The sequence below is a fragment of the Convolutriloba macropyga genome, chromosome 5, assembly GCF_964194025.1.
Source record: "Convolutriloba macropyga chromosome 5, txConMacr16.3, whole genome shotgun sequence".
NCBI lineage: Eukaryota > Metazoa > Xenacoelomorpha > Acoela > Convolutidae > Convolutriloba > Convolutriloba macropyga.
Genome location: NC_134472.1, coordinates 36597349 through 36620011, shown reverse-complemented (window position 1 = coordinate 36620011; position 22663 = coordinate 36597349). Strand labels below are relative to the sequence as shown.

Here is a 22663-nt window from a genome sequence, read left to right as displayed (position 1 = left end):
TTACTAGCAAAGTGCTCCAGTTATGGTCTAAGAGGACATGTTTTGAAAGTTTTGAAGTCCTATTTGAGCAGAAGATTTCAATACACTGAAATAGGCTCGAAGAAGTCATCTTTGCGGAGCATAAAAATTGTTGTCCCGCAAGGCTCAATCATGGGTCCTTTGCATTTTATTATATACATAAATGATCTGACCCTCGAAACATCTGACATAAAATTCATCCTCTATGCAGATGACACTGTAGTTTATACAAAAAGTGAACCAAAAACAAATGAAACTAAAATCAATGTTATTCTTCAGAAAACAGCCTCCTGGTTGAAAAGAAATCGACTGACTTTAAACGTTGAGAAGACAAAATGCGTCGATTTTTCGAAAAGAGTGCAAAAAAAGGGTGTATATTAAAAGTAAAACAATCCAAAATGTTGAAACTTTTAAGTATCTAGGGATTCAGGTAGACCATAAATTAAGTTTTCAAGAACATGTTAAAAATTTAACGAAAAAAATGTTAGGTTTCTGCTCACTTCTCTACCGAATTAGGAAGGTCCTAACAACAAATCAGTTAGTTCAAGTCTATCGATTATATGTGCAACCAGTAATTCAATGCGGAGTCTTCGTTTACGCTAACACAAGCAATCAAGTACTCAAACCCCTGAATCAAATGGTGAAAAGAATAGCCAGAATCATAACATTCAAAAAAAAAGTTTGACTCCATAACAAGTAAGCGGAAAGAACTGCTACTTTATAATGTATCAGAGCTCCACCTTTATGAAATACTCAAAATGGCAATAAAAATAATACGAAAAGAATGTGAAATCCCAGTTTGAAAGAACTGTATCTCAAGGGAAGAGCTTCTCAAAATAGCAAATGCGCGAAACAGTTCTCGCAAATTGTGTTTATTTAAGAACAAGTTTGAAAATTTCTCACTGCAACCAAAAATTCGTAAAATGGTTAATTACTTGCTAAACTTTTTTCCCAATTTTGTCAATTTTATTTTTGATCTCTCAAAGCGGCAAGTAAAGGACTTTTGTCACAAGTTTTTGGACTTATATATTATTGACAATGATGAGTTGCTATCTTGGTTTAAAATGTGAGACCAAACCGATTTCTAAACTCCAAGCTTCCAACAATTTTTTTTAATGTAGCTAGTAAAATTTTCTTATAATCTTTACATATAATCTTTGATGTTTACGATCTCTTTCGCTAGAGACACTTGAAAACAGGCCAACCTTGGCCTAAAAGTGTTCTCCTGGAGTATTAAATGCATAAATGAATTTCGGTATTAACTTCTAAATGTAAAAGAGCAAGTTTCTTTTTTTTCTAATGAATACTCTGGAAACAATTAATTATTATTATTATTAATGGTACAGTTTATAAATTGAACTAATATTATTTAATTTTGACAGAAAATCATGCAAAATTATCCCGAAAATTAATAAATGTTCACAAAATTTTATAGCTCCATTACTCTATGCAAAAAGAGTAATTACGTAATGTAGCTAGTAAAATTTTCTTATTAATTAATGTAGCTAGTAAAATTAATGTAGCTAGTAAAATTTTCTTATAATCTTTACATATAATCTTTGATGTTTACGATCTCTTTCGCTAGAGACACTTGAAAACAGGCCAACCTTGGCCTAAAAGTGTTCTCCTGGAGTATTAAATGCATAAATGAATTTCGGTATTAACTTCTAAATGTAAAAGAGCAAGTTTCTATTTTTTTCTAATGAATACTCTGGAAACATTTAATTATTATTATTATTAATGGTACAGTTTATAAATTGAACTAATATTATTTAATTTTGACAGAAAATCATGCAAAATTATCCCGAAAATTAATAAATGTTCACAAAATTTTATAGCTCCATTACTCTATGCAAAAAGAGTAATTACATAATGTAGCTAGTAAAATTTTCTTATTAATTAATGTAGCTAGTAAAATTAATGTAGCTAGTAAAATTTTCTTATAATCTTTACATATAATCTTTGATGTTTACGATCTCTTTCGCTAGAGACACTTGAAAACAGGCCAACCTTGGCCTAAAAGTGTTCTCCTGGAGTATTAAATGCATAAATGAATTTCGGTATTAACTTCTAAATGTAAAAGAGCAAGTTTCTTTTTTTTCTAATGAATACTCTGGAAACAATTAATTATTATTATTATTAATGGTACAGTTTATAAATTGAACTAATATTATTTAATTTTGACAGAAAATCATGCAAAATTATCCCGAAAATTAATAAATGTTCCCAAAATTTTATAGCTCCATTACTCTTTGCAAAAAGAGTAATTACATAATTGCTCCCATTAATTTAAGTTACGTTCTGTGGGATTTCATTTGATTTCTACGTCTTATGCATCGGGCTACCAAAACATTTTAAAATAAGTGCTCGAATAAAACAAATTAAGCGGGGGTCGCAATGAAAATGATTGTCATTTCCTGTTGTACACAATTTCCATCTTCAAAAGGCGAGCTGTCTAAGATGGGCTCGGAAATAGCACTCGCTAAATCATCAAATCATTAGGTACAAGGTAATACTTTCAATTAACAAAGCAATAAATGTGCCCAATAAATGTGCTAAAGTACCCAATAACCGAATCCTATTTGTTCATTTTTATAGTCTGATTACAATTTAGCAGTTGATATAACAAGACCTTCAAGAGCCGCATTAAACAGCTTGCGTATTTGAAATTGCAGAATAATGAGACTTTTAACTTCACGCCTTTGATCGTCAAGGAAGATTTGACAAGTTTGACCTCCATTATATTGCACTGTGAGCTAAATTGGAAAAGTTGAAAACCTGTCTTAGTCTAGAAAAATGTCCGACTGGTTTTATGTTAAATTTAAAATCTACTGTTGAGCAAGCATAAATGAGCGAATCAAAACGAAATTGAATTGCATACTTCGCAGAGAATTTAATGAAAACGAGATCGATATTTTTGCTAGCAGCTATGATGTGCAAATTTATCTACTTTTTGCAAAACTGCTTATCCCAAGTAGGAGTACTATCGTAGAATTAACGCGCGGCACCAAATTTCTTAACGGGTCACGATACGAGGATTCGACGTTCTTTCGATCTACAAAAAATAGCTAAGAAAAAGCATTTAATTTAAAGCAGATATTCGCGTACATAGCAGAGGAAATTATTGTGTCAGAGGAAATTATGTGTATCAGAGGAAATTATGTGTATCAGAGGAAATTAACAATGTTCTTTTTATTAAGCATATGATGCAATGTCATTTTTAGCAACTAATATCTTTGCTGAATTTCGAGCTTTCAAAAAAATTGCTGAAAATTACGGGTTTTAATTGTTTTCTGATTTGAAAAAAAAATCAGTTGTTCTTTCGATCTACTGTTCCAATTCTACTTTTTGATCTTTTGTCCTTTCGATCTAGTGTCTTTTAGATCTATTGGCCGGTCACCATCATAATTGCCTTGTTAATTTTCTCATGGTTTTGTTTTGACAGTTGCATATCAGATCCCACGGATCGCTTAAGTATGGGCATGACCTGCAATGCACGGCCAAATGATTGTCTCACATTTAAAACTTCAAATTGTGTATTACTTTATAAATAATCTCTTTAGGCGTGATTCTTATAAAGTCTGTAATTTTTACAATAGAGTAAAAGTTGGGTAGTCTGGTATATTGATTATTTTTCTTACACCTTCACAGATCATTTATTCTTATTTCATATAGATAGGAGAACCTATAGTAGAGATAGGCTATAATATTTCGTGGTTTTTAAAGAGAAGATGACGGGTTTAAGTAAATGTGGTAAAGATATGCTCTTTAATAATTGGCGCGAATAATTGATACTGGATTTGGAAGATATTATTTCAAATCAATTTTTCTGGACGCTAATAATAGAATAAGATGGAATAAAGTGTCTATGTACACTTTATCTCAAGTACTTTCAGGTGAAGATCAGCAGCAAAATGAGGTGCTTCTGAGTGTAGTCCTTAGTTCTGGCAGACAACACGACATTCGGGTGTCACGTGACATCACAGTGCGCAAGCTAAAGCAGATCTGCATACCAAAGCACATTCAGGACAAGCGACTGAGTGGCTTTGAAGAGGCTACCGGGGGAGTGCCTGGTGCAGTTGCCTCTCCCGCCGGCGTAAGTGACGAGGATGATGAGAGCAGGTTCAAACTTGTTCATGCCAACAGTGGAAGGTGTCTAGCAGACGCACAGTCCTTGTCTGACCAGAGCATTGTACATTCAGGTATACTTTCTTCTGTTCATTTAACGGACATAAGTTTTACGAATTGATTGCATCTGTGATAGATTGGCAGATTTGGCTTGTATATTTCTGTGCGCGGCAAAAATGTTCTATTCGTATCTGACAGCATACAATTGGCGGTCGCGGTCAGCTACGAGTACGTTCTCCACCCCCAGTTACGGAGCAGTGTCATTATATAGTAAATTATTGTGGAAAAAAGGTATGTGCGTCGGGGGGTGCAGATAATATGCTTCCACTAAGCTGGGGAGTACAAACGGAAAAGTTCTCTTAATTTCTTTTTCTGATAATCGCTTTATAATAATCGCTAAAAATCATTTGAAGCTTCTCAGAAAACACTTCTAGACTCGAGAAACAGGCTAATCTAGACTCGAGCACCAGCTGCAAAACAAATTGTTTGTATCACTTAAATAATAGCTGTCCTACAATCTTTAGGAAAGTTTTGTCACTTAAGGTATATACTATGCAGGCTAATCTAGACTCGAGTACCAGCTGCAAAACAAATTGTTTGTATCACTTAAATACTGGGCTGTAGTACAAACTTAAGGAAAGTTTTTTCACTTCAGGCTAATCTAGTCTCGAGAACCAGCTGCAAAACAAATTGTTTGTGTCTCTTCAATAATGAGCTGTCCTACAAAATTAAGGAAAGTTTTGTCAATTAAGGTGTGTACTATGCAGGCTAATCTAGAGTCGAGCATCAGCTGCAAAATTAATTGTTTGTATCACTTAAAGAGTGGGCTGTCCTGCAAACTTGAGAAAATTTTTGTCAGTTTAGGCGTATACTATGCTTCATCAGTTCATCTTTTTTCTTTTTCAACTAAATATTTTATTTCCAAGATAATTATGACCTTTTCCGAAACAATTTGTAATTTGAATTACAATAAAGTAGAGATACAACCCGAATTGTCTTGTCTTCTCAAGATAAATGAAGGCAAAAAGTCAATTTAGGAAGGCGTCACCGTTCGCATGCTGATTTCACTGTTTTTTAGTCAGATAAGAAAACGATTGAAACCCGTGACAAATATCAGAGACAATATTTTTGAAGGTTCGCAATTCAGCAAAGATAAAAAAATTCCAAAAAATGACGAATATTTTCCGGAAAGTTGATGCTTTGAACTATATGCTTTTTCTTGCCTGTTTTTAATAGCGGCAAAACGATAGCTTTTTATAGCCGTAAAGGGATGATAGCTGGATTTATTACTGGCCTTCTTTTGGTTTGTTACAATTCAAAGAATTTGATTTTTTTGGGATCTGTCTTTTTTAAAGATCTGTTCAACAGTTTTTGGTGATTTTTGAAGTCAAATTGAAATGATGATTTTGTTCACGCCAAAACAGGGAGTGGAGCATAAAAGCGAGTGGTTTTGCGGCTGGAAACACTAGTTTTCAAGTAGAGTCAGAAAACGTTGTTTTGAACAAAAAGGCGCTCTCTGGCTTGTTTTTTGTTCACATTGCGGAAATTTGACTCTGATTCTTACTGTTTTTTTCTATTTTTTTTATAACTGGTCGGATTTTTTTTTAAAAATGGTTTTCTCAATCCACTCTGAGTCCATTTTGTAGTCTAATTTTTTATTAAGTCAATAAAAGTTATTTAAATTGTTTCAGGACTTGTCCTGCTATATTTTTTTTTATTTCGTCAAGATTTTTGTTACGACGATATGACGTCACAATTACTTCAAATCTGTTTTTTGTTCATTCATTTTTTTCAACTGATTTGCGTGCGTGACGTCACTTTTAACTCTTAGTGGAGCAGGTTTTTTTGCTCATTTGCGTTATTTGAGTTTTTGGTCACGTGTGATTTTCCTCACTCTCAAAATTGACCTCACTCCGAAATGGATTTTTCTTCGCTTTAATTCAAAGAGATAAGGTCTTCATAAAAGACAAGTCAGTTTTCATATAAAGTTGCAATTAATGAGGGGTTCCATTTTCGTTAAAGTTAGGCTCGGTGAACAAGTATTGTTTTCTTATAGGGTAATTGTGGTTTTTATACCTCCGAGAAATTATTTTCAAATTCTTGAATGCTCGTTTCGCCTCTATTTTTTTCTTTCTCTAGTCTTATGATTGAGTCGCATTAGTCCAAAGTCCAACTAACAACCTAAGGAGGTTTTAGGGAAGCTATGCAATGCCTTCAGTTGTTAGCTAATGGCTGTAATAGCTCTGAATATATTTGTTATCTGATTCTTTTATAACTTTGACACTGAGTTTTCATTGAAAAGTTTTTGATATTGGTCAAATTTTGTGGCTCTTTGTTTTTTTTTACATAGCGGCTTCCTTTAAAAGTAGGACAAATTGATGTTCAAAATGCGTTCCAAGGGAACATATATAGGCTTTTCGGTTTATGGTTTAAACGGCTTATGGTTTAAATAGTTTCAAGACTGTTTTCCTATATTTTGGTGATTTATGAGTCATACTAATGATAGATCCCATTGGTTTCCTAAAGAGTTATCTCTGAATCTATCTGATACTCTTTCAATCGGAAGCTGATGGTTGTTATGACTTTTAAAGTTAATTTGTATCAAAAAATTCAATTTGTATCTGAACTTCGCCCCTTTTTTCTTTTTGTTGACTTGATACCTAGTTTGATTAAGAACAAGTCCCCCATCTGCTCTGTAGTGAAGTACCAATTATTTTGTTTAGTTTATATATTATCGGAGGCTATTTTGACTGTTACTCAATGTTTTTTATCGAATTTTTTGCCGGTAGTTAATGTTTTTTTGTTTGTTGTCTCGCAGTTTCATTAATGGCAGGTCTAATCGTTCCTCTTTGTTTAATTCATTTAGTTTTTAGAGTTTATGACAAATTCTTTTATTCATACACCCATTGTTTTCGATCAGTATGTGATTTTTAAAAGTTTGCTATCTCTTCCTCATTTCGGGCAGTTAATTCAAAATGGAGGTGAGCGGGGTCGGAACATTGCAGACGCTCATTACCGAGCCTCTTTGTTTCTTAGAATTATAGGTGACGACTTAATCGATCTAAAGTTGTGGTGATTATTCAGAGGAAATCGACGAGAACTGATTATTCAGTATTTAATTCTTTTTGAGAAGATAAGTTTTATGATTAGTTCAAAAGTAATCAGAAGCCGCAACTCGAAGTGATTAAATATTGGCCAATATATTGGAAATTTGTTCAAAAAAGTCTCGACTTGTTTTTTCGAAAAAATTTCTTATGTAATGGAAAGGTAATCAAAATGATCACCAGATCGAGTTGTAAAACGATCACAAGTTGAGCAGAGTGCCCGTAAATATGGCTAATCTGCATCATCATGGCCAAAACCGGTTGAAGCAATTAATGTCTCATCAACTTGTTTGCATAATTTTTTTCAGGTCAATTATAGACGCAAACAGCTGAGACCCAAAATGATAACATAAATTTCAGTTTTGTATAAACTAAATAATGGAAAGTTGTCTGGGCATTCGTAAGATTCCAAAAAATCGGAAAAATCATTTTTGCTCAGTAAATTTTTAAATTCTGAATGCGGATTAATCTTAGTGAATATTCTTAATCAGTGTGAATGCTGATAATTTTTGGATTTTCTAATAAATTTTGAAATTATGGCATAGAAGTATGTACTTGTGTGCTTCAGATTCTCTTCTATTGCTACCCCGGAAGACGAAACCTCATCAGGTCACATCGATGGTAAGAAGTCAATACCTATTGTAAAATTTTGTTTAGAAATCCTCGTCTAAATGTGCAACTGCTTGAATATATTATACATTTAGTCAAACTAAAGCGTCTTTTCTTCTTTTTCATTTAAATTTTATTTCAGAAAATAGTGGATGCTGCAGGCAGACCTGCCTCCGTGACAGTAGATCAACTCACAAGCTCCATCGATGGAAAGAATTTGACCAGAAACACTCGAAAGGACTCCAATTTTAATAATGTAATTACCTTCATGTTATTGACTGAAAATTACTCGGACTTGATTTCACTTCTCTAGGAGACTAAAGGAGTTTTAACTAAGGGAGCTAAAGGCAACAGACGGTGCGAAATGGACAGTTCTACTTACAAGGTTCTTTAGTTTTTAATCCTACGAAACCACAGTCAGGAAAGATATATTGGCTATTAGTTGCTAGCGAACTCGAAGAGGAGTATTGGTATTTTTCAGGTTTTTACGACTCCAAGAGGAGTATTGGTATTCTAAAGGTATTATTTTGCTAATCGAAGAAGAGTATTGGTGTCCTACATGTTTTACCGATTGGAAGAGGAGTATTGAGATTCTACAGGTTTTTTTTTTACAAATAAAAAAAATTGTATTTGTGTGCCGTCTTTTTAAGATCTGTTCACGCTTTTTAGGCCTTTTTTGTCAATGAGAAGTCAAGTTTGAGTAGTGATTTTAGTCATGCTGGAGTAGTAAGAGGAGGGAAAACAAAGGGAGTAGTTGTAAGCCGTGACATTGTGTAAACTGTCCCTAACTGTTTAGCCCCCCAATCCTTCCCCTTGTTATTTAGTTCAAATTTATTGAGTTCATATTCATAATCGCTGTAAAAGTCATATCTTTAACTTTGATTTTTCATGACTTTCAATGCCAAACCTTTTTATTCATTATCATACATGAGTTTCATCGTGCCACACTTAACTTTGATAGTAAATGCGGGTATAAACCACACCTTTGTAAGCTATTATTTAACAAGCATGCAAGCTTAAAGAACATACAGCAAAATAAACTCTTGAAAATCAGTCGTTGTCTCTGAAAGCGGATCAGACTAAAGAAAAGATAATAAATTTTGGCGCATCTTCGGTTTTAAAACCGAACCATCGACTCACAATACAGAGACAACTTAAAATTTCTGACTTGTAGTTTTTCACTAAAAGTTTAAAAAATCCCACCACCTAGCTGAATTAAACGTGCTATAGATTTTTTCCATCTGATATTTTAGCACTTCAAATTTCTAGGCTGTCAGACTTTCTAAGTAAGTTACAGTTCGATGACCTTCCCCCTGCATCGTTCATTGCACTCCGAACATTATGATGCAATCCGCTCAATGCAGTTCTCTAGTCCATGCGGCTAGAGGTCCCACATTTGCTAATAAGATTGACTGGGGCCTGAGCGGGTGAGGCTGCGGGTTCTCTTTTGAACCAACGCATAGGCTGACGACGGGGATAGTCGAACATATACATAGGTAGCAAAGCCTGATCTTTCTTAGATTATAGTACGTTCTAGTTCAGCTAAAACTCTGACCCTAAGTCTAGCAAAAGAGCATTTAAAATTTCAGGGTTTGATTAAGCCCTTCTTACATTCAAACAGATACTCTAGCTGATTCTGATTTACAGTTTTGCACCTGCTGACACGTGCAAAAGTTTTTGTTTCTAGGCACAAAATTTTCTAAAAGGTAAAACAGTATCCTCCCCAGGTTAGGGTGTTTCTTTGCGACCGTGATCAGACAAAACCCTCCCCACAGCGCAAAGCGTGCATAATATAATTTAATAAAAAACAGCATTCAAGCAAGATTTGGTAAAACATAAGACAACCAAACCATTAATAGCTGTCCACAACAGCAGTATAAATAGCATTCAAGTTACTTTTAGATAGAAAAAAAACAATTAATAAGCGTTCAAACAACATTTTAAGTGCTTACTAAAAGTGCAGTGACTCATAACACTCATAGTGCAATAATTTTTTTTGGGAATGTCATCGTGCAACCATAAACAAAGTAACCATTAACCAATGAGAAAAGCCAGAACCATGTCAAGCAAAACCAAAACAAAGTCAACCTCCAAGGCTCAACTCAAGCAGCTCTTGAAGTTCAAAGTCATTGAGTGGGAAGCAGCACAAGACCTACTCGACGAACAAATGCAACAAACAGAAGCAGCAACAGACCTCCAAGAGCTCGTTGACGAACTTCGACAGCAAAAAGCGGAGCTTGATCGCATGTGTAACGAACTCATAGAACAGCAGTTGACACAAGAAGAGTTCGACACTGTTGCTGAAGAGTCTGCACGGAGAAATTGCAAATGGCTGAGAACCAAACAAAAAGTTAGATTGCTTCATGGGTCAAACCATCAAAAGGTCATCTCTTCCGACACCTCCTCGGAAGAACCCAACAAAATACGCAGCAAGGTAGTTGTTTCAGGAAGCAGACGTAAACAACCAAGCGGAATGAGACGTAAAACGCCAATGCAAAATGCAGGTGAAAACGCTGAGAGCTGGGATGAGGTGTTCAGTTCTGATGACCATGATGGTGTACCGTTCAAAAACAGTCATCGTGATCTTCAAAAAGAAAGAACAAGTGTAGAAAAATACAATGCTCACCAACAGAAACCAAAAGAGAACAGTGAGATACAGGAGCATCGCAGCTTCAGTGAAGATGCGAAACAGGTTCAGAGTTGCCCGATTGTTGATGCGAATGTTCCAAATCAAGGTTTTGCTACCCTCAATATTTCTAGCGATCAACCATCAGACACTGTGTACTGGAATTCCGGTACAGCAACGGATTTCAACATCAAGCAATGCCTGACAATTTCATTCAAACTTTTGCAGACAATCACTGTCCGCGGGATCAGCAGCAGTCACGTCATTTGCTCGGTAGTCAAATAGATCACTCATTCCCAGAGACAAACAAAATGATGAACGCTCCCAACGGAGAGACCAAACGTCACTACAATTTCATGCCACAACAGTTTTCTGAGCAACAGTTCCAACAACGAGCCCACAGTTCTGAATGGACCAACCATCAAGTAATGATGAATGCGTTCAGTCTACCAAAGATTAGTCTTGACCATTTCTCAGGCGATCCTTTGATGTGGCATCAATGGTACAGCTTTTTCAAGTCAACCATTCACGACAATCCAGCCCTTTCAACTGTACAGAAAATGACATACTTGCAAAACTTGGTAACTCACAAAGCAAAAGACTTCATCTGTGGTTACTCTTACAACGGAGACTTCTATGAGGAGGCACTTCGGGAACTTATCAGAAAGTTTGGAAAGCCGCAGCATGTTGTGAGTGCGTACCTCACACAACTTGAACAATGGCCTAGGACCAGAATGGATGATCCCAGCAGCTTTGTAAGTTTTGCGTCCTTCCTCAGACGTTTGGTACAGACCTTTCGACTTCACCATTTTGAATCGGACCTGAAGGCTTCTGCGGTAGTTAAAGTTGCCAAGGAGAAGTTGACAACACCAATGACGATTCGCTGGAATCAACATGTAAGGAGCATGAGAATAGAGCAGCCAAATCTGGCTGACTTTGCAGATTGGATAAGCAGATATGCAGAGGCTTGCGAGGATGTCTCTCCACAAAGACCACAAAGGACAGACGGGGTTGAACGGCCTTCCCAAGGCCAGAAGCACTCCAACATAGTTCTTCAAGCCAGCTCAAGTTGTCAACTATGCTCTGGGGATCACAACCTTGGTCGCTGCAAAGAATACCTGAGCAAGTCTGTAGCTGACCGTCAGCAATTGGTGAGGCATGACAACTTGTGTGTCAATTGCTTGAAGAGACATGAGAGTGGATTTTGTAAATCAAAGATTCGATGTCTTGTAGACAGATGCAATGGGTTTCATCATTCAACTCTCCATCGAGACGACTTCAGGACTTTGCAGAGAAGTGATTTCCAAGCAACGAGTAAAGGGGGATTTCAATCCAGGAATAACCCGGTGCAGTCAAACTACGGTAGAAACTTCAACCATACAACGTCTCAGCATTCGTCAACAACCAGTAATACGCCAAATACCAACAACAGAAGGGGATACAATCAAAACAGTTTCAACCCTCGTAATCCAAGCTATGGAAACAACAACTCGCATCAAACTGCCAATCAGCAGCACATCAATCCCCAGCAAACTAATGACAGAAGTAACACTCACTTTCACTCAGTGACTAGCAACGAACTGAATGATGATTCATCAAAACTTCCACGGGTGCAAAACCACACTTGTAGCAGAAATCGGGAACCCACATGGGTCAGAGCTTTTATTCAACTACAGGCAATTCCAGTCACGCTCTTCTACAAAGACTTCAACATAGAGACCTATGCACTTTTGGACAGTGGAAGTGATAATACACAGATCACACAAAACATTGCTGATTCTCTTCGGATTAGAGTCCCCAAAGATATAGAACTTCCTCTAGCTTCGCTACATGGGGAGCACACAGTGACAACAGCTGATGTCATGATTGGAATTGGTTCACTTCACAGCTCAAAACCGGTGACAAGTCTTCCTGTGTACGCAACCTCCATTGAGCAGTTCCAGATGCAAATTGTCCCCGCAGAAATTATGAGACCATGATCATTTGGCAGAAATCAACTTCCCACAAATTCGTGACAACAAAATTGGAATACTCATAGGGGCAGATCCTTTTCTGGCTACTGTTCCAAGACATTTCACTACCGGCAAACCAGGAAAACCCTACGGAGTCAACACAATGTTAGGATGGACTTTGACAGGCCCTGTGCCACAAGAGTACTTTCAACGAAACCATAAAGGAAGGAGCAACCACAACATCACTCTTTTCAACCATCCCAAGCGAGGTAGTGACGACCCGGACGAAAATCTTCTACATCTTTTTTGGACCTTTGAAGGTGTCAACTTTAGTCAGGGTTCTACGAAGGGACACAATGAAGAAGACCAGAAGGCAATAAAGACTTAGGCAGAGACCACACATCACAACGGGGAAAGATATGAGATTGGACTCCCTTGGCGAGAAAATGTCACGCTACCCAACAACTACTTCATGGCAAGGGTTCAGTGGTACGCCCTGCAGAAGCGATTAGAGAGAGACAACCAACTGAAACAGAGATATATGACCACTATCTTTGATGATATGGATAAGGGATACATAGCAGCTGTTACGAACCAGGATGCAAAGAACATTTGGTACCTACCGCATCATCCCGTCATCAACAAGCAAAAACCAGACAAGATAAGACGAGTGACAAATGCAGCCTCAAAATACAAAGGGGTTTCTTCGAACGATGCACTGCTAACGGGACCGGACCTTTTGTGCAATCTACATGGACTTCTTCTACGGTTTCGTCAGTACAAGGTTGCAGTAACAGCAGACATAGAGGCTATGTTCATGCAAGTTGGAGTCAGAGAAGAAGACCAAGATGCTGTCCGTTTTTTGTGGAGCGACAATGATCAGGAGAGGACATCTAAATACCAACGACTCATTTTTGGAGCAACGTGTTCTCCTGCCTGCGCAATTTTTGTTCTGCAAAAGTGCGCCAACGATAACAGACAAGAACATCCAAAAATCTTTGACTCAATCACAAAACAATTCTACATGGATGACTTCATTCAAACATTCTCAACAGAGGAAGAGGCAGCAAATACAGCGACTGAGCTGAAACATGTTCTAAAAACAGGGGGATTCAACCTCACCAAGTTTCTCAGCAATAACCCTGCTGTGCTGGAAAAGATTCCAGAGGAAGACAGAATTGGAGTTCTAAAGTTACAAAGGATACTTGGTCAAACATGGAACCCTGAATCCGATCAACTTCTTTTTGCGAAACCCAAACTGAGCTATGAAAGAAAGAATATCACACAGAGAAAGCTTCTCTCAATGGCTGCTTCTTTGTTTGATCCCATTGGAATACTCTCGCCTTTTGCAATTCGACTGAGATGCATCTTGCAAAAAGTCGTCAAACAAGGACACAATTGGAACCAGCTACTATCAAAGGAACATTACGACAAAATTCAGCAATGGATGGAAGACTTCCAGAATATGCCTTCAATTCAAATCCCCAGATGTCTAGTTCCCAACGTCGATGGAACTCACGAGTTGCACACCTTCACAGACGCTTAACTTTCAGGAGTATCAGCAGTGGTGTACCTGAGGGCAATCTCCGCTGACGGCTCAATAGCTACCCACTACGTCATCAGCAAGTCCAAGGTGGCACCAATCAAACAGATGAGCATTCCCAAATTGGAGCTTGAAGCAGCTATACTCGGAGCAGAACTAGCAGGCTTCTGTGAGACCGAGATGACAATAGATGTGAAGAGCAAAAAATTTTGGACCGACAGCACAGCAGTACTCAGCTGGATAAAATCAAAGGATCGTCAGAAGATGTACATCGCAAATAGGCTCAACAAAATTGCTGAGAACTCAAACAAAGACGACTGGCGACACGTACCAGGAAAAATGAACCCGGCTGATCATGGTACCAGAGGTCTAGCTCCATGCGATCTTCAAAAATTGTGGATAACAGCACCTTCTTTCCTGATGAAACCTGAGAGCGAGTGGACAGTCTCCGGTGACAAAACAGCTCAACAATACGCCACTCAAGTTGATGTCAAGACCAGTGAAAAACCGTTGGTAAATCCAAATCCAAAGACTCCTTGGCACAATTAGAACAGTGTTTCGAGCAGTGCGCGTACTGAAGAGGTTGATCAAACGCGACGTACCTTGCGACTTGGACGACTTCGCGGCTGACGAAAACAAGGCTCGGAGCTTTCTCTTGAGGATATCTCAGTCCACACACTTCAAGGACACAGTTCCTCGACTTCAAAGTGGACTACCCCTAGACAAGAAGGACAAACTGTTACGATATACACCCTTTCTGGATAGCGACGGATTACTTAGGGTTGAGGGACGAATTCAGAAAACTGGATTGCCTTTTCAGAGCAAACATCCGGTGATACTCCACAGCAAGTGCAGAGTTGCCAAACTGCTTATTGAGAAAGCACATCACGACTGCGGGAATCATGGAATTGAACATGTTCTTGCACATATTCAAGCAACGTTCATGATAGTTGGAATCCGCAGAGCTCTAAGAACTTTAGGGAAGTACTGCTTCATCTGCAGACGCTGCTTCATCTGCAGAAGATGGCTCCTCTACCAAATTTTCGCTTTCCGGAGCACTCCAAACTCTACCCATTTGTGAATACTGGAATGGACATGTTCGGTCCCTTTCAGATTGAAAAATCCAGAACCCAGACAGAACTCAATTATGTCTGCATGTTTACATGCTTGGTCACACGAGCAGTACACTTGGAAGTTTGTGAGGACCTCTCTACTGACTGTCTACTAATGGCTATTCGACGTTTTGTATCCAGACGAGGATACCCTGATGTCATTGTTTCGGACAACGGGAAAAACTTTGTTGGAGCTAACCAGGCAATGAAACTCAATTTTCAGGAAAAGTACAAACCAGACAACAATTACATACGTCTCCAGCTGGCCCAACAGAACATCCAGTGGACATTCAACCAACCTCTGGCACCGCACTTCGGAGGGGTTTGGGAACGACTTATCCAGTCGGCTAAACGAAGCCTACTTGTTGTCCTCGGAAGCCGCCGACTAAACTTTTCAGTCTTCCATACAGTCGTAGCGGAGGCAGAAGGAATTCTTAATTCACGCCCACTGACGCATGTTGGGAGCACTTTGACTGACGAGGAACCTTTAACACCGAATCATTTCCTGATGAGAAGACTCCACTTCTGCCTAAAACCTCTGGCAAACAACAGAACCCGGTTTTCAATTAAAGACTTCAAGGTGTCACAGACCCTTTTGGACCACTATTGGTCTCGTCTTCTCAAGAATTTGTACCGGAACTTAACAGACGGACAAAATGGCAGCAAGCCAACGCTGAGCTCAAGGAAGACGATGTTGTTTGGCTCTACAAAGGTTTTACACCCCGAGGAATTTGGCCCATTGGTCGGATCGTCAAAGCACATGTGAGTAGAGATGGAGTGGCAAAAAGCTTCGACATCAAGACCAGTACTGGCATGGTGCAACGTCCCGCAGTGAGATTGGGCAAAGTGTTTGAAACTGACAATGATTCTTCTTCTTCGTTGGCCGCGGAGGGTGAATGAATACTCCTTCAATCATGTCAAATTGATGCATAAAACTCACTCAAGCGGAAACTTTTGAGGCAGTAAATTTGATATTCTGATGTCAATTATTTTGTTCTTTTCTGATAAATTTACTTGCTAAGTTTTGTTGCTTGCCGGAGTAAACGGTCCGTAACCGTTTAGCCCCCAATCCTTCCCCTTGTTATTTAGTTCAAATTTATTGAGTTCATATTCATAATCGCTGTAAAAGTCATATCTTTAACTTTAATTTTTCATGACTTTCAATGCCAAACCTTTTTATTAATTATCATACATGAGTTTCATCGTGCCACACTTAACTTTGATAGTAAATGCGGGTATAAACCACACCTTTGTAAGCTATTATTTAACAAGCATTCAAGCTTATAGAAGTACATACAGCAAAATAAACTCTTGAAAATCAGTCGTTGTCTCTGAAAGCGGATCAGACTAAAGAAAAGATAACACATTGTCAATATGCTTCAAAGTCAATTGAGAAAATGGTGTTTAAACTGATTTTTGTTTTTGAGACCAAATTTTTTTTCACATGCGGCAATTTTGTCTTCTTTTTTGCTTTTTGCTCTGCATCTTCTCTGTGAATACTTTTGAAAGATGATACGTGTGTTCTAATGAAGCTTAGTCGCAGGTGTTTAAACATCACAAAAGGCATATACTGGTTTTCAAGGCTCAGACGCTAGTTGTCTTCATAAAATGTGGTTTTTTAGATTTTGCCTGTTTTTGTAGTTCTTTTTCCTGTTTTGTTATTTAGTATCATTACTGAGGTGTCTCAATGGCCCTCTTTTAATTCAGTTGAATTTACTAATTTTGATTGAAATTGCACTGTTTTAACGAATTTGACACTAATTGTTTTCACGAAATTTAACGAATTTGTCTCCTGTTTCATCGTTCTGTAACTCAGCCGCACGATAGACAGCTCTAGTAGTTCCCTTATGAGTCATAATTTGGATCAATTGAAAGGTTTTGATTCATATCTAACCTTTTTTAAGATTTTGACACAACTTTGAAAACGTTTCAAAAATATTATTTATGAATTTGGCCATTTTTCGTTGTCAATTTTTCTATCTCTTCGTTAATGAAGATAACAGCGGTCATTTTTGACTCTTCTCCGAGTTTCTATTTTTCATTTTCAAAACAGAAGATTTTCAGCGAATTTGGCACAATTTGTTTTCGTGGACGTCTTGGTTTATGACTTGTTCATTATCGGACACTGCTCTTTTAAAGAGGCTGATAGTGTTGTCTTCTGTTTGTTCAATTCTCTGAAATATAATTCAGGACTTGTCCTGCTATGTTTTTTTTAGCTGGCGCAAGTTTATGGCTTAAATTTTTACGTTTGCCTTCGAGCGTTGACTTGTGGACATTGGACGCGAAAGGTAGCTTATTTAGTATATAGTAATTTGGAATTGCTGGTAATATTCAAGGTGAAAAGGTCACTTGAGAATTTTTGATCCCATATAAGTCTTACCTATCTGACCTACCCCCATACATTCTACCCACCACCTACCTACGCACGCCCCCACCGGTTTTGATTAAAAATTGGCTGGTTCCAACCACATTGAAATGTTTGTTTTTCTTTTGATATTTCTGAAATAGGTAGGATTAGTTGAAATAGTTTTTTGTAGGACTCTTCGAGTCGTTTCCGGTATTCTACTGGCTATGTTTTTAAGTTCAAGCAGGTTGATTTGAGTTTTATCTTTGTTCTTGTACCAACTTTGGACTTTAGCAGTAGCTTTTTTCTAATGTAAATAATTAGGAAGAAGTGCTCTTAATATTGAAGGTCGAAAGGTCATTTTGAGAGGGTTTCCTTCCCATCAGTCCCTGTTCCTCACCCGCCTACCTTCCTACTCGCACTCACCTTCCTCCATGCCTACCACCTCCGTCATATACCTAACTACCTTCTCGCCCACAGCTCCCTCACACCAAAAAAAAACAACTATTCCCCAACCTATTCTTGATTTGACCTTTGAGTCTTTTGTTTAACAATATTGACTTTGGTGTTAGAACCTTGACTTCATTTTGCCAACCTTGAACTTTAAAAGTAGCTTAGATTTTAATGTGTAGTAATTAGAAATTGCTGGTAATATTCAAGATTGAAAGATCATTTTAATAAGTTTTCCTCCCATACTAATCCCACCTTCCTATCAGTCAACAGAAATCCCTCCCAGCCAATCTACCCCAACCCCACCAATTTACTCCACCCCGAAAACCTACACCCTCTCCAACCTACACCCTCACCCTGAGGTACCTAAACCCCCCCCCATCTATCCTCCCACGTGCCCACCCCTCGCACCAGCCACTCATTAACCTCCCTAATTAACCACCAGCCCCCAACCTCCCCTTAGCCCTAAACTAAAAACACTGCATATTTATTTGGTTATGGTTACGTTTTTGAGATTTTATTGCCCAACTTTTCTTGTTGTTTCCGGTATTCTACTGGCTATGGTTTTTATGCAAAATAGTGGCTCGATCATTTTCTGGATCATTCTATAGCTTGCTTCGCTTCAGTTTTTTTTTACTTTTCATCCTGAGAAGCGTGGTGAGCTGGTACGGACCATCTTTAGCTCTCGTTGCGCTTTTGTCTGATTGGAGAAAAAATTTTTCTCAATGTAATTCCGGATTAAGAACACAAACAGCAAATTACAGCTACCTTCTTAATGGCTCAGTGAAATGAAGTCTCTGAATTGACTTTCAAATCATTACTACACAAATTTGAGCGATTAAGTTTCGGACTGATGAAGTTTCATAATGCTCGCTATAATATGATGTAATTTTGGAGGTAGCTTATTAGGTTTCTATGTATGTTTTATACGTGAGTTTGTTTCAGTACCTGACAGAGATGCGAAAGATTATCCTGTCTTTGATCTACGTGTCTCACAGGCTCCTATGTCACAACAAGGAAGCAATCGACATGTTCAGAGAGGCCATAGGTTGTACAACTACCTCCTCGCTCGCTTGTCAACATTTTGCTTTTTGCCTGCCTATCCAATGTAGAGTAGAAGAAAAAATTGAGCAATTGCACGACTAAGATTGAAGTTAAAGGAACTATTTGAAGCAGAACAGGTGAAATGATTTCAAATGAAAAACTTGTGAAGCAGAACTGTTTTGATTTCAGTGCTGTTAAAAGCGGCTCGAGCCAGTGACGAGAGACAGTCACTGATGTCCCAGGGTAACAAAAAAATAAGTTCATATTCGCTCGCATCCTCCGCTGGAAGGAGTAGTGACGTCAGCATTCGCACCTCGACTTCCTCCTCCGCTATTTCATCATCCAGTAGCCAGCCATCCAATTCGGCAGGAGGAGGAGGTGGAGGAACCAGAGAACACACTCAGGTGCATGTGGACTCTGATTTGGTGAAGCAATTGACGGACATGGGCTTCAAACCACAGCTGTCAAAACTGGCTCTTGTGCTTAATGGGTTTGCGCTTTGAATTGTTACTATATAGCGATATGTCAATTGCACAAAAGTTCAATTTTGTATTCCGTCTTTTTATAGCTGCGAAGCTGTAAGCTGAGCGTAGCTATATTGCGGTGCTCTTGGTTTTTTACGACTCGAAGAGGAGTATTGGTTTTCTTAAGGATTTTTTGTACTATTCGTTCAGACGCTGTTTTGACCTGAAAGCGAAAGTGAGAAAAATTGCCGTGTGAACTAATTTTTTCTGAGCGAGAGCAGTTTTTGATCATATGCTGCTTTTAGTGAATGACTTTTCGACTTTGAAAAGTAGTTTTTGACTGAATGCATATATAGATAACGTTTTTAGCGGTTTTTTCGTCTAAGTGGCCCAGTTTTTTTGCTTGTATTTTGGTTTTTTGGAGATAAATTCAGTGCTATATTGAAATGTAAACCTCGGCAATTGATACCACAGTGTTCTGCAGAGCCTGAAAAAGCGTTTCAAGTTCAAAATTGGCGCATATATCTTGATTGTTTAGTTAGTTTTTGGCTTTTTTCTTTTAATTTCTTCATTTTTGGCTATTTCAGCCGTGTTCTTGTCAAAAATCAGTTAATATGGCTACTCGCTTTTGAGAATTTATATACTCAACGCCTGTTTCTACCTCGATGTAAATTTGTTTTATAAAAATGTTCATATGCTAATTCGATGTTGGTAGATTTTTTCAAATTTTTCTCAGTTTTGTGTTTATTTTGGTTTATTTACTAGAAATAGTGTTTTTGTGCAACATCGGAGACTTTAATTTTGTTTCAATAAAAATTCAATTATTTTTTAGCGTTAAGTTTTTGAAAAACAGTTAAAAATTTTTTTCATAAATGCAGTCTTAAAAATTTTTTGACCACTTTTTTGCAAAATGTTTCTGTTTCGCATGTTTAGATTCTGCTTTTTTTGTCTGTTTCGGAGGATGGATTTTTGTCTTGGATGACTCGTTGTCTTTTAATTGCTCTCAAACGAAGTTTGTAGCAATTATATTAGTCCTGTCGGTCTTTATTTATGCGATTTTTCGCTTGACCAATTTTTCGTCTGACGCTTTTGACTTTTCGTCCTCAAAAACGGGATAAACAGGTAGCGCCCAGCGGGCTTTATGTGCTCTTAGAGCCTTTCAGGTCTGTTTCAGCTCAAACTGTCTTGGAGACTTATACTTATACTTATGGTGTGAGGGGCGGTTCTTAGAGGTTGACACCCCCCTTTGTTGACCCCCACCCCCACTATTGGCTCCACCCCCCCCCCCTCCACCGCACTTTTGCCCCCCCCCCGCCCAGTGCTGCCCCCATCAGCCCCCGGTGCACCCCCCCCCCTCCCGTGGCTAGCTACTGACCAAGCCAACCGCTCGCCGGTCGTTTGAGAGCAATTCGCCCGACGTTAGTCGGTTATGTTCTATGTCTCGAATGCTGACCAATGAAGTGTATTTGGATTTCTTGATTTTTTATTTTGATTTTTAACTTTCAAAAATCAAGAATTAGTCTTTGTGACAGTGTTCCCTGCATTGTGTCCGTATTCTTCACATTCTAGTTTGTATCGTTCTAATTTTGTCCTTGACCTACATTTATATAGGTTGCATTGATTTTTGAGTTGTTAAAAAATTGAATGATTTCAACTTTTTCTGAGATTTTCGTCATTTCTTTGGTTTGCAATTAACTTCGTTCATTATAAGGCAGTACTGAGAGTTTGTTAGACAGCCTTTTTGAAAATTTCTACTTATTGCTATTTTCAATTTTCCTCCGGCCTAGATTTTGCAATTTTCTTGCCTTTTCTACCGGTATTGTTTTAAAATGATTTTTTTGCTTTTGGATATTATTGTTGCTTATGTCTTTATGATTAATTTAATTTTTGAATTAGTATAAAGTCATTTTGTCTAGCATATATACTAGAAGGAAGAAGTGCGTGTTGTTTTTGTCTGAAATGCACCTATTACAAATCTAATTGTAGTAGTTTTCGTATTCTTAATTTTGAGCTTTCTTTTTTGAAAAATTTCACCTAGTTTCTAAGATTATTAATTGCCGTTTGCGTGTGCAATCTTTTTGAGATTAGAATCATGGATTAGTTGAGGGTAATTGATAGCCCTGTCAGAATTTGCAGCCTATCAGTATTTTGACCATCCTAATTATTTCAGACTTTTCCAACGTCACAAAACGTTTTCAATAATATAGTTTTGCTGCATTTTGCTTCTGGTGACAGTGGTTTAAATTGTACCAATTTTTAGATCAGACATGGGAAAGGAATGAGTTAATGGTTAACGAAAAGTACTGGGTCCAGCTGCAATTACGGTTTTTTTGTGAACCTGTGACGCTTCGAGTCGCTTCCGGAATTCTTCCGGCTATGTTTTTTGTTTCGTCGTCTGACGCTTTTTTCGTTTTACTTTGTTCACACAGAAAAGCTGAAAAAGTCAAATTTTCTGAATGACTTCTTCCTCTCACTAACGGCATTAGCTCACGTGACGTCATTTCTCACTCGCTTTAGCGAAAGTTTTTAGGTTATTTGCGTGATTAGATTTTGATCATACGTGACTTGCCTCACTCAATAAAATGACTTTTGCACTTTAAAACTTAAGTTTAATTTGAATTAATTCAATTTAATTTAGTTTAATTTAATTTGAATTATGGCACGCGGGTCTATTCTTTCGCAGCTATTCCGGCAATCTGCTGGCTATGTTTAAACTACATCTTTTTTTTCTGTTACTTAATTTTTTAATGCGTAAAAAGTCATTTTGTCAGACATTTTCTATCGTAATTTGGAGGCAAGTTGCAAATTACATCAAAAATCATATCTCGATTTCGTATTCTCGATTTAAAATTCTGTCATCGAAAGCGTTGTTCACGCTGAGTGCAATATTTTAAGTGTCCTGGTTGTCACGCTAAAATAATTTATGAGAAAATTAATGTATTTTCAGCATGTCAGTGTCAATGGCTACTGAGTGGCTCCTAGCTCATGGAGACGACGAAGAAATGCAAGATGAAGACACAACTGCAGCCATTCTCTTGTCACAGCAAACTCCCTCGCCCACTCCTCCCAATTATACGACTCAAGGAAGTCCCGTGGACCATCAATTCATCACAAATTCTCGAAGCGATTCCTCAGGTTAGTGATACTCAGTTTTGTACGGTTTCTGATTTTTGACTTTTTGCTATAAAAAAATGAAATTAATAATATTGTTGAACCGATTAATTGCTGTCGAACAAAGTTTGCAGAAATTATTGTAAACGCGTGCGTCT

At 37.8% G+C, this 22663-nt stretch overlaps 1 protein-coding gene across 1 annotated transcript in view; it reads left to right on the top strand.

The window, feature by feature from the left end:
* The window catches only part of LOC142339367 (ubiquitin-associated domain-containing protein 1-like), a 60603-nt gene that overhangs the window by 23371 nt on the left and 14569 nt on the right, over nt 1–22663 (top strand). The window contains exons 2-7 of the mRNA XM_075389372.1: nt 3915–4220; nt 7819–7871; nt 8002–8115; nt 18832–18934; nt 19120–19420; nt 22342–22529. Coding sequence (XP_075245487.1) covers nt 3915–4220; nt 7819–7871; nt 8002–8115; nt 18832–18934; nt 19120–19420; nt 22342–22529 — 1065 coding nt within the window. The remainder of the gene's footprint in view (nt 1–3914; nt 4221–7818; nt 7872–8001; nt 8116–18831; nt 18935–19119; nt 19421–22341; nt 22530–22663) is intronic.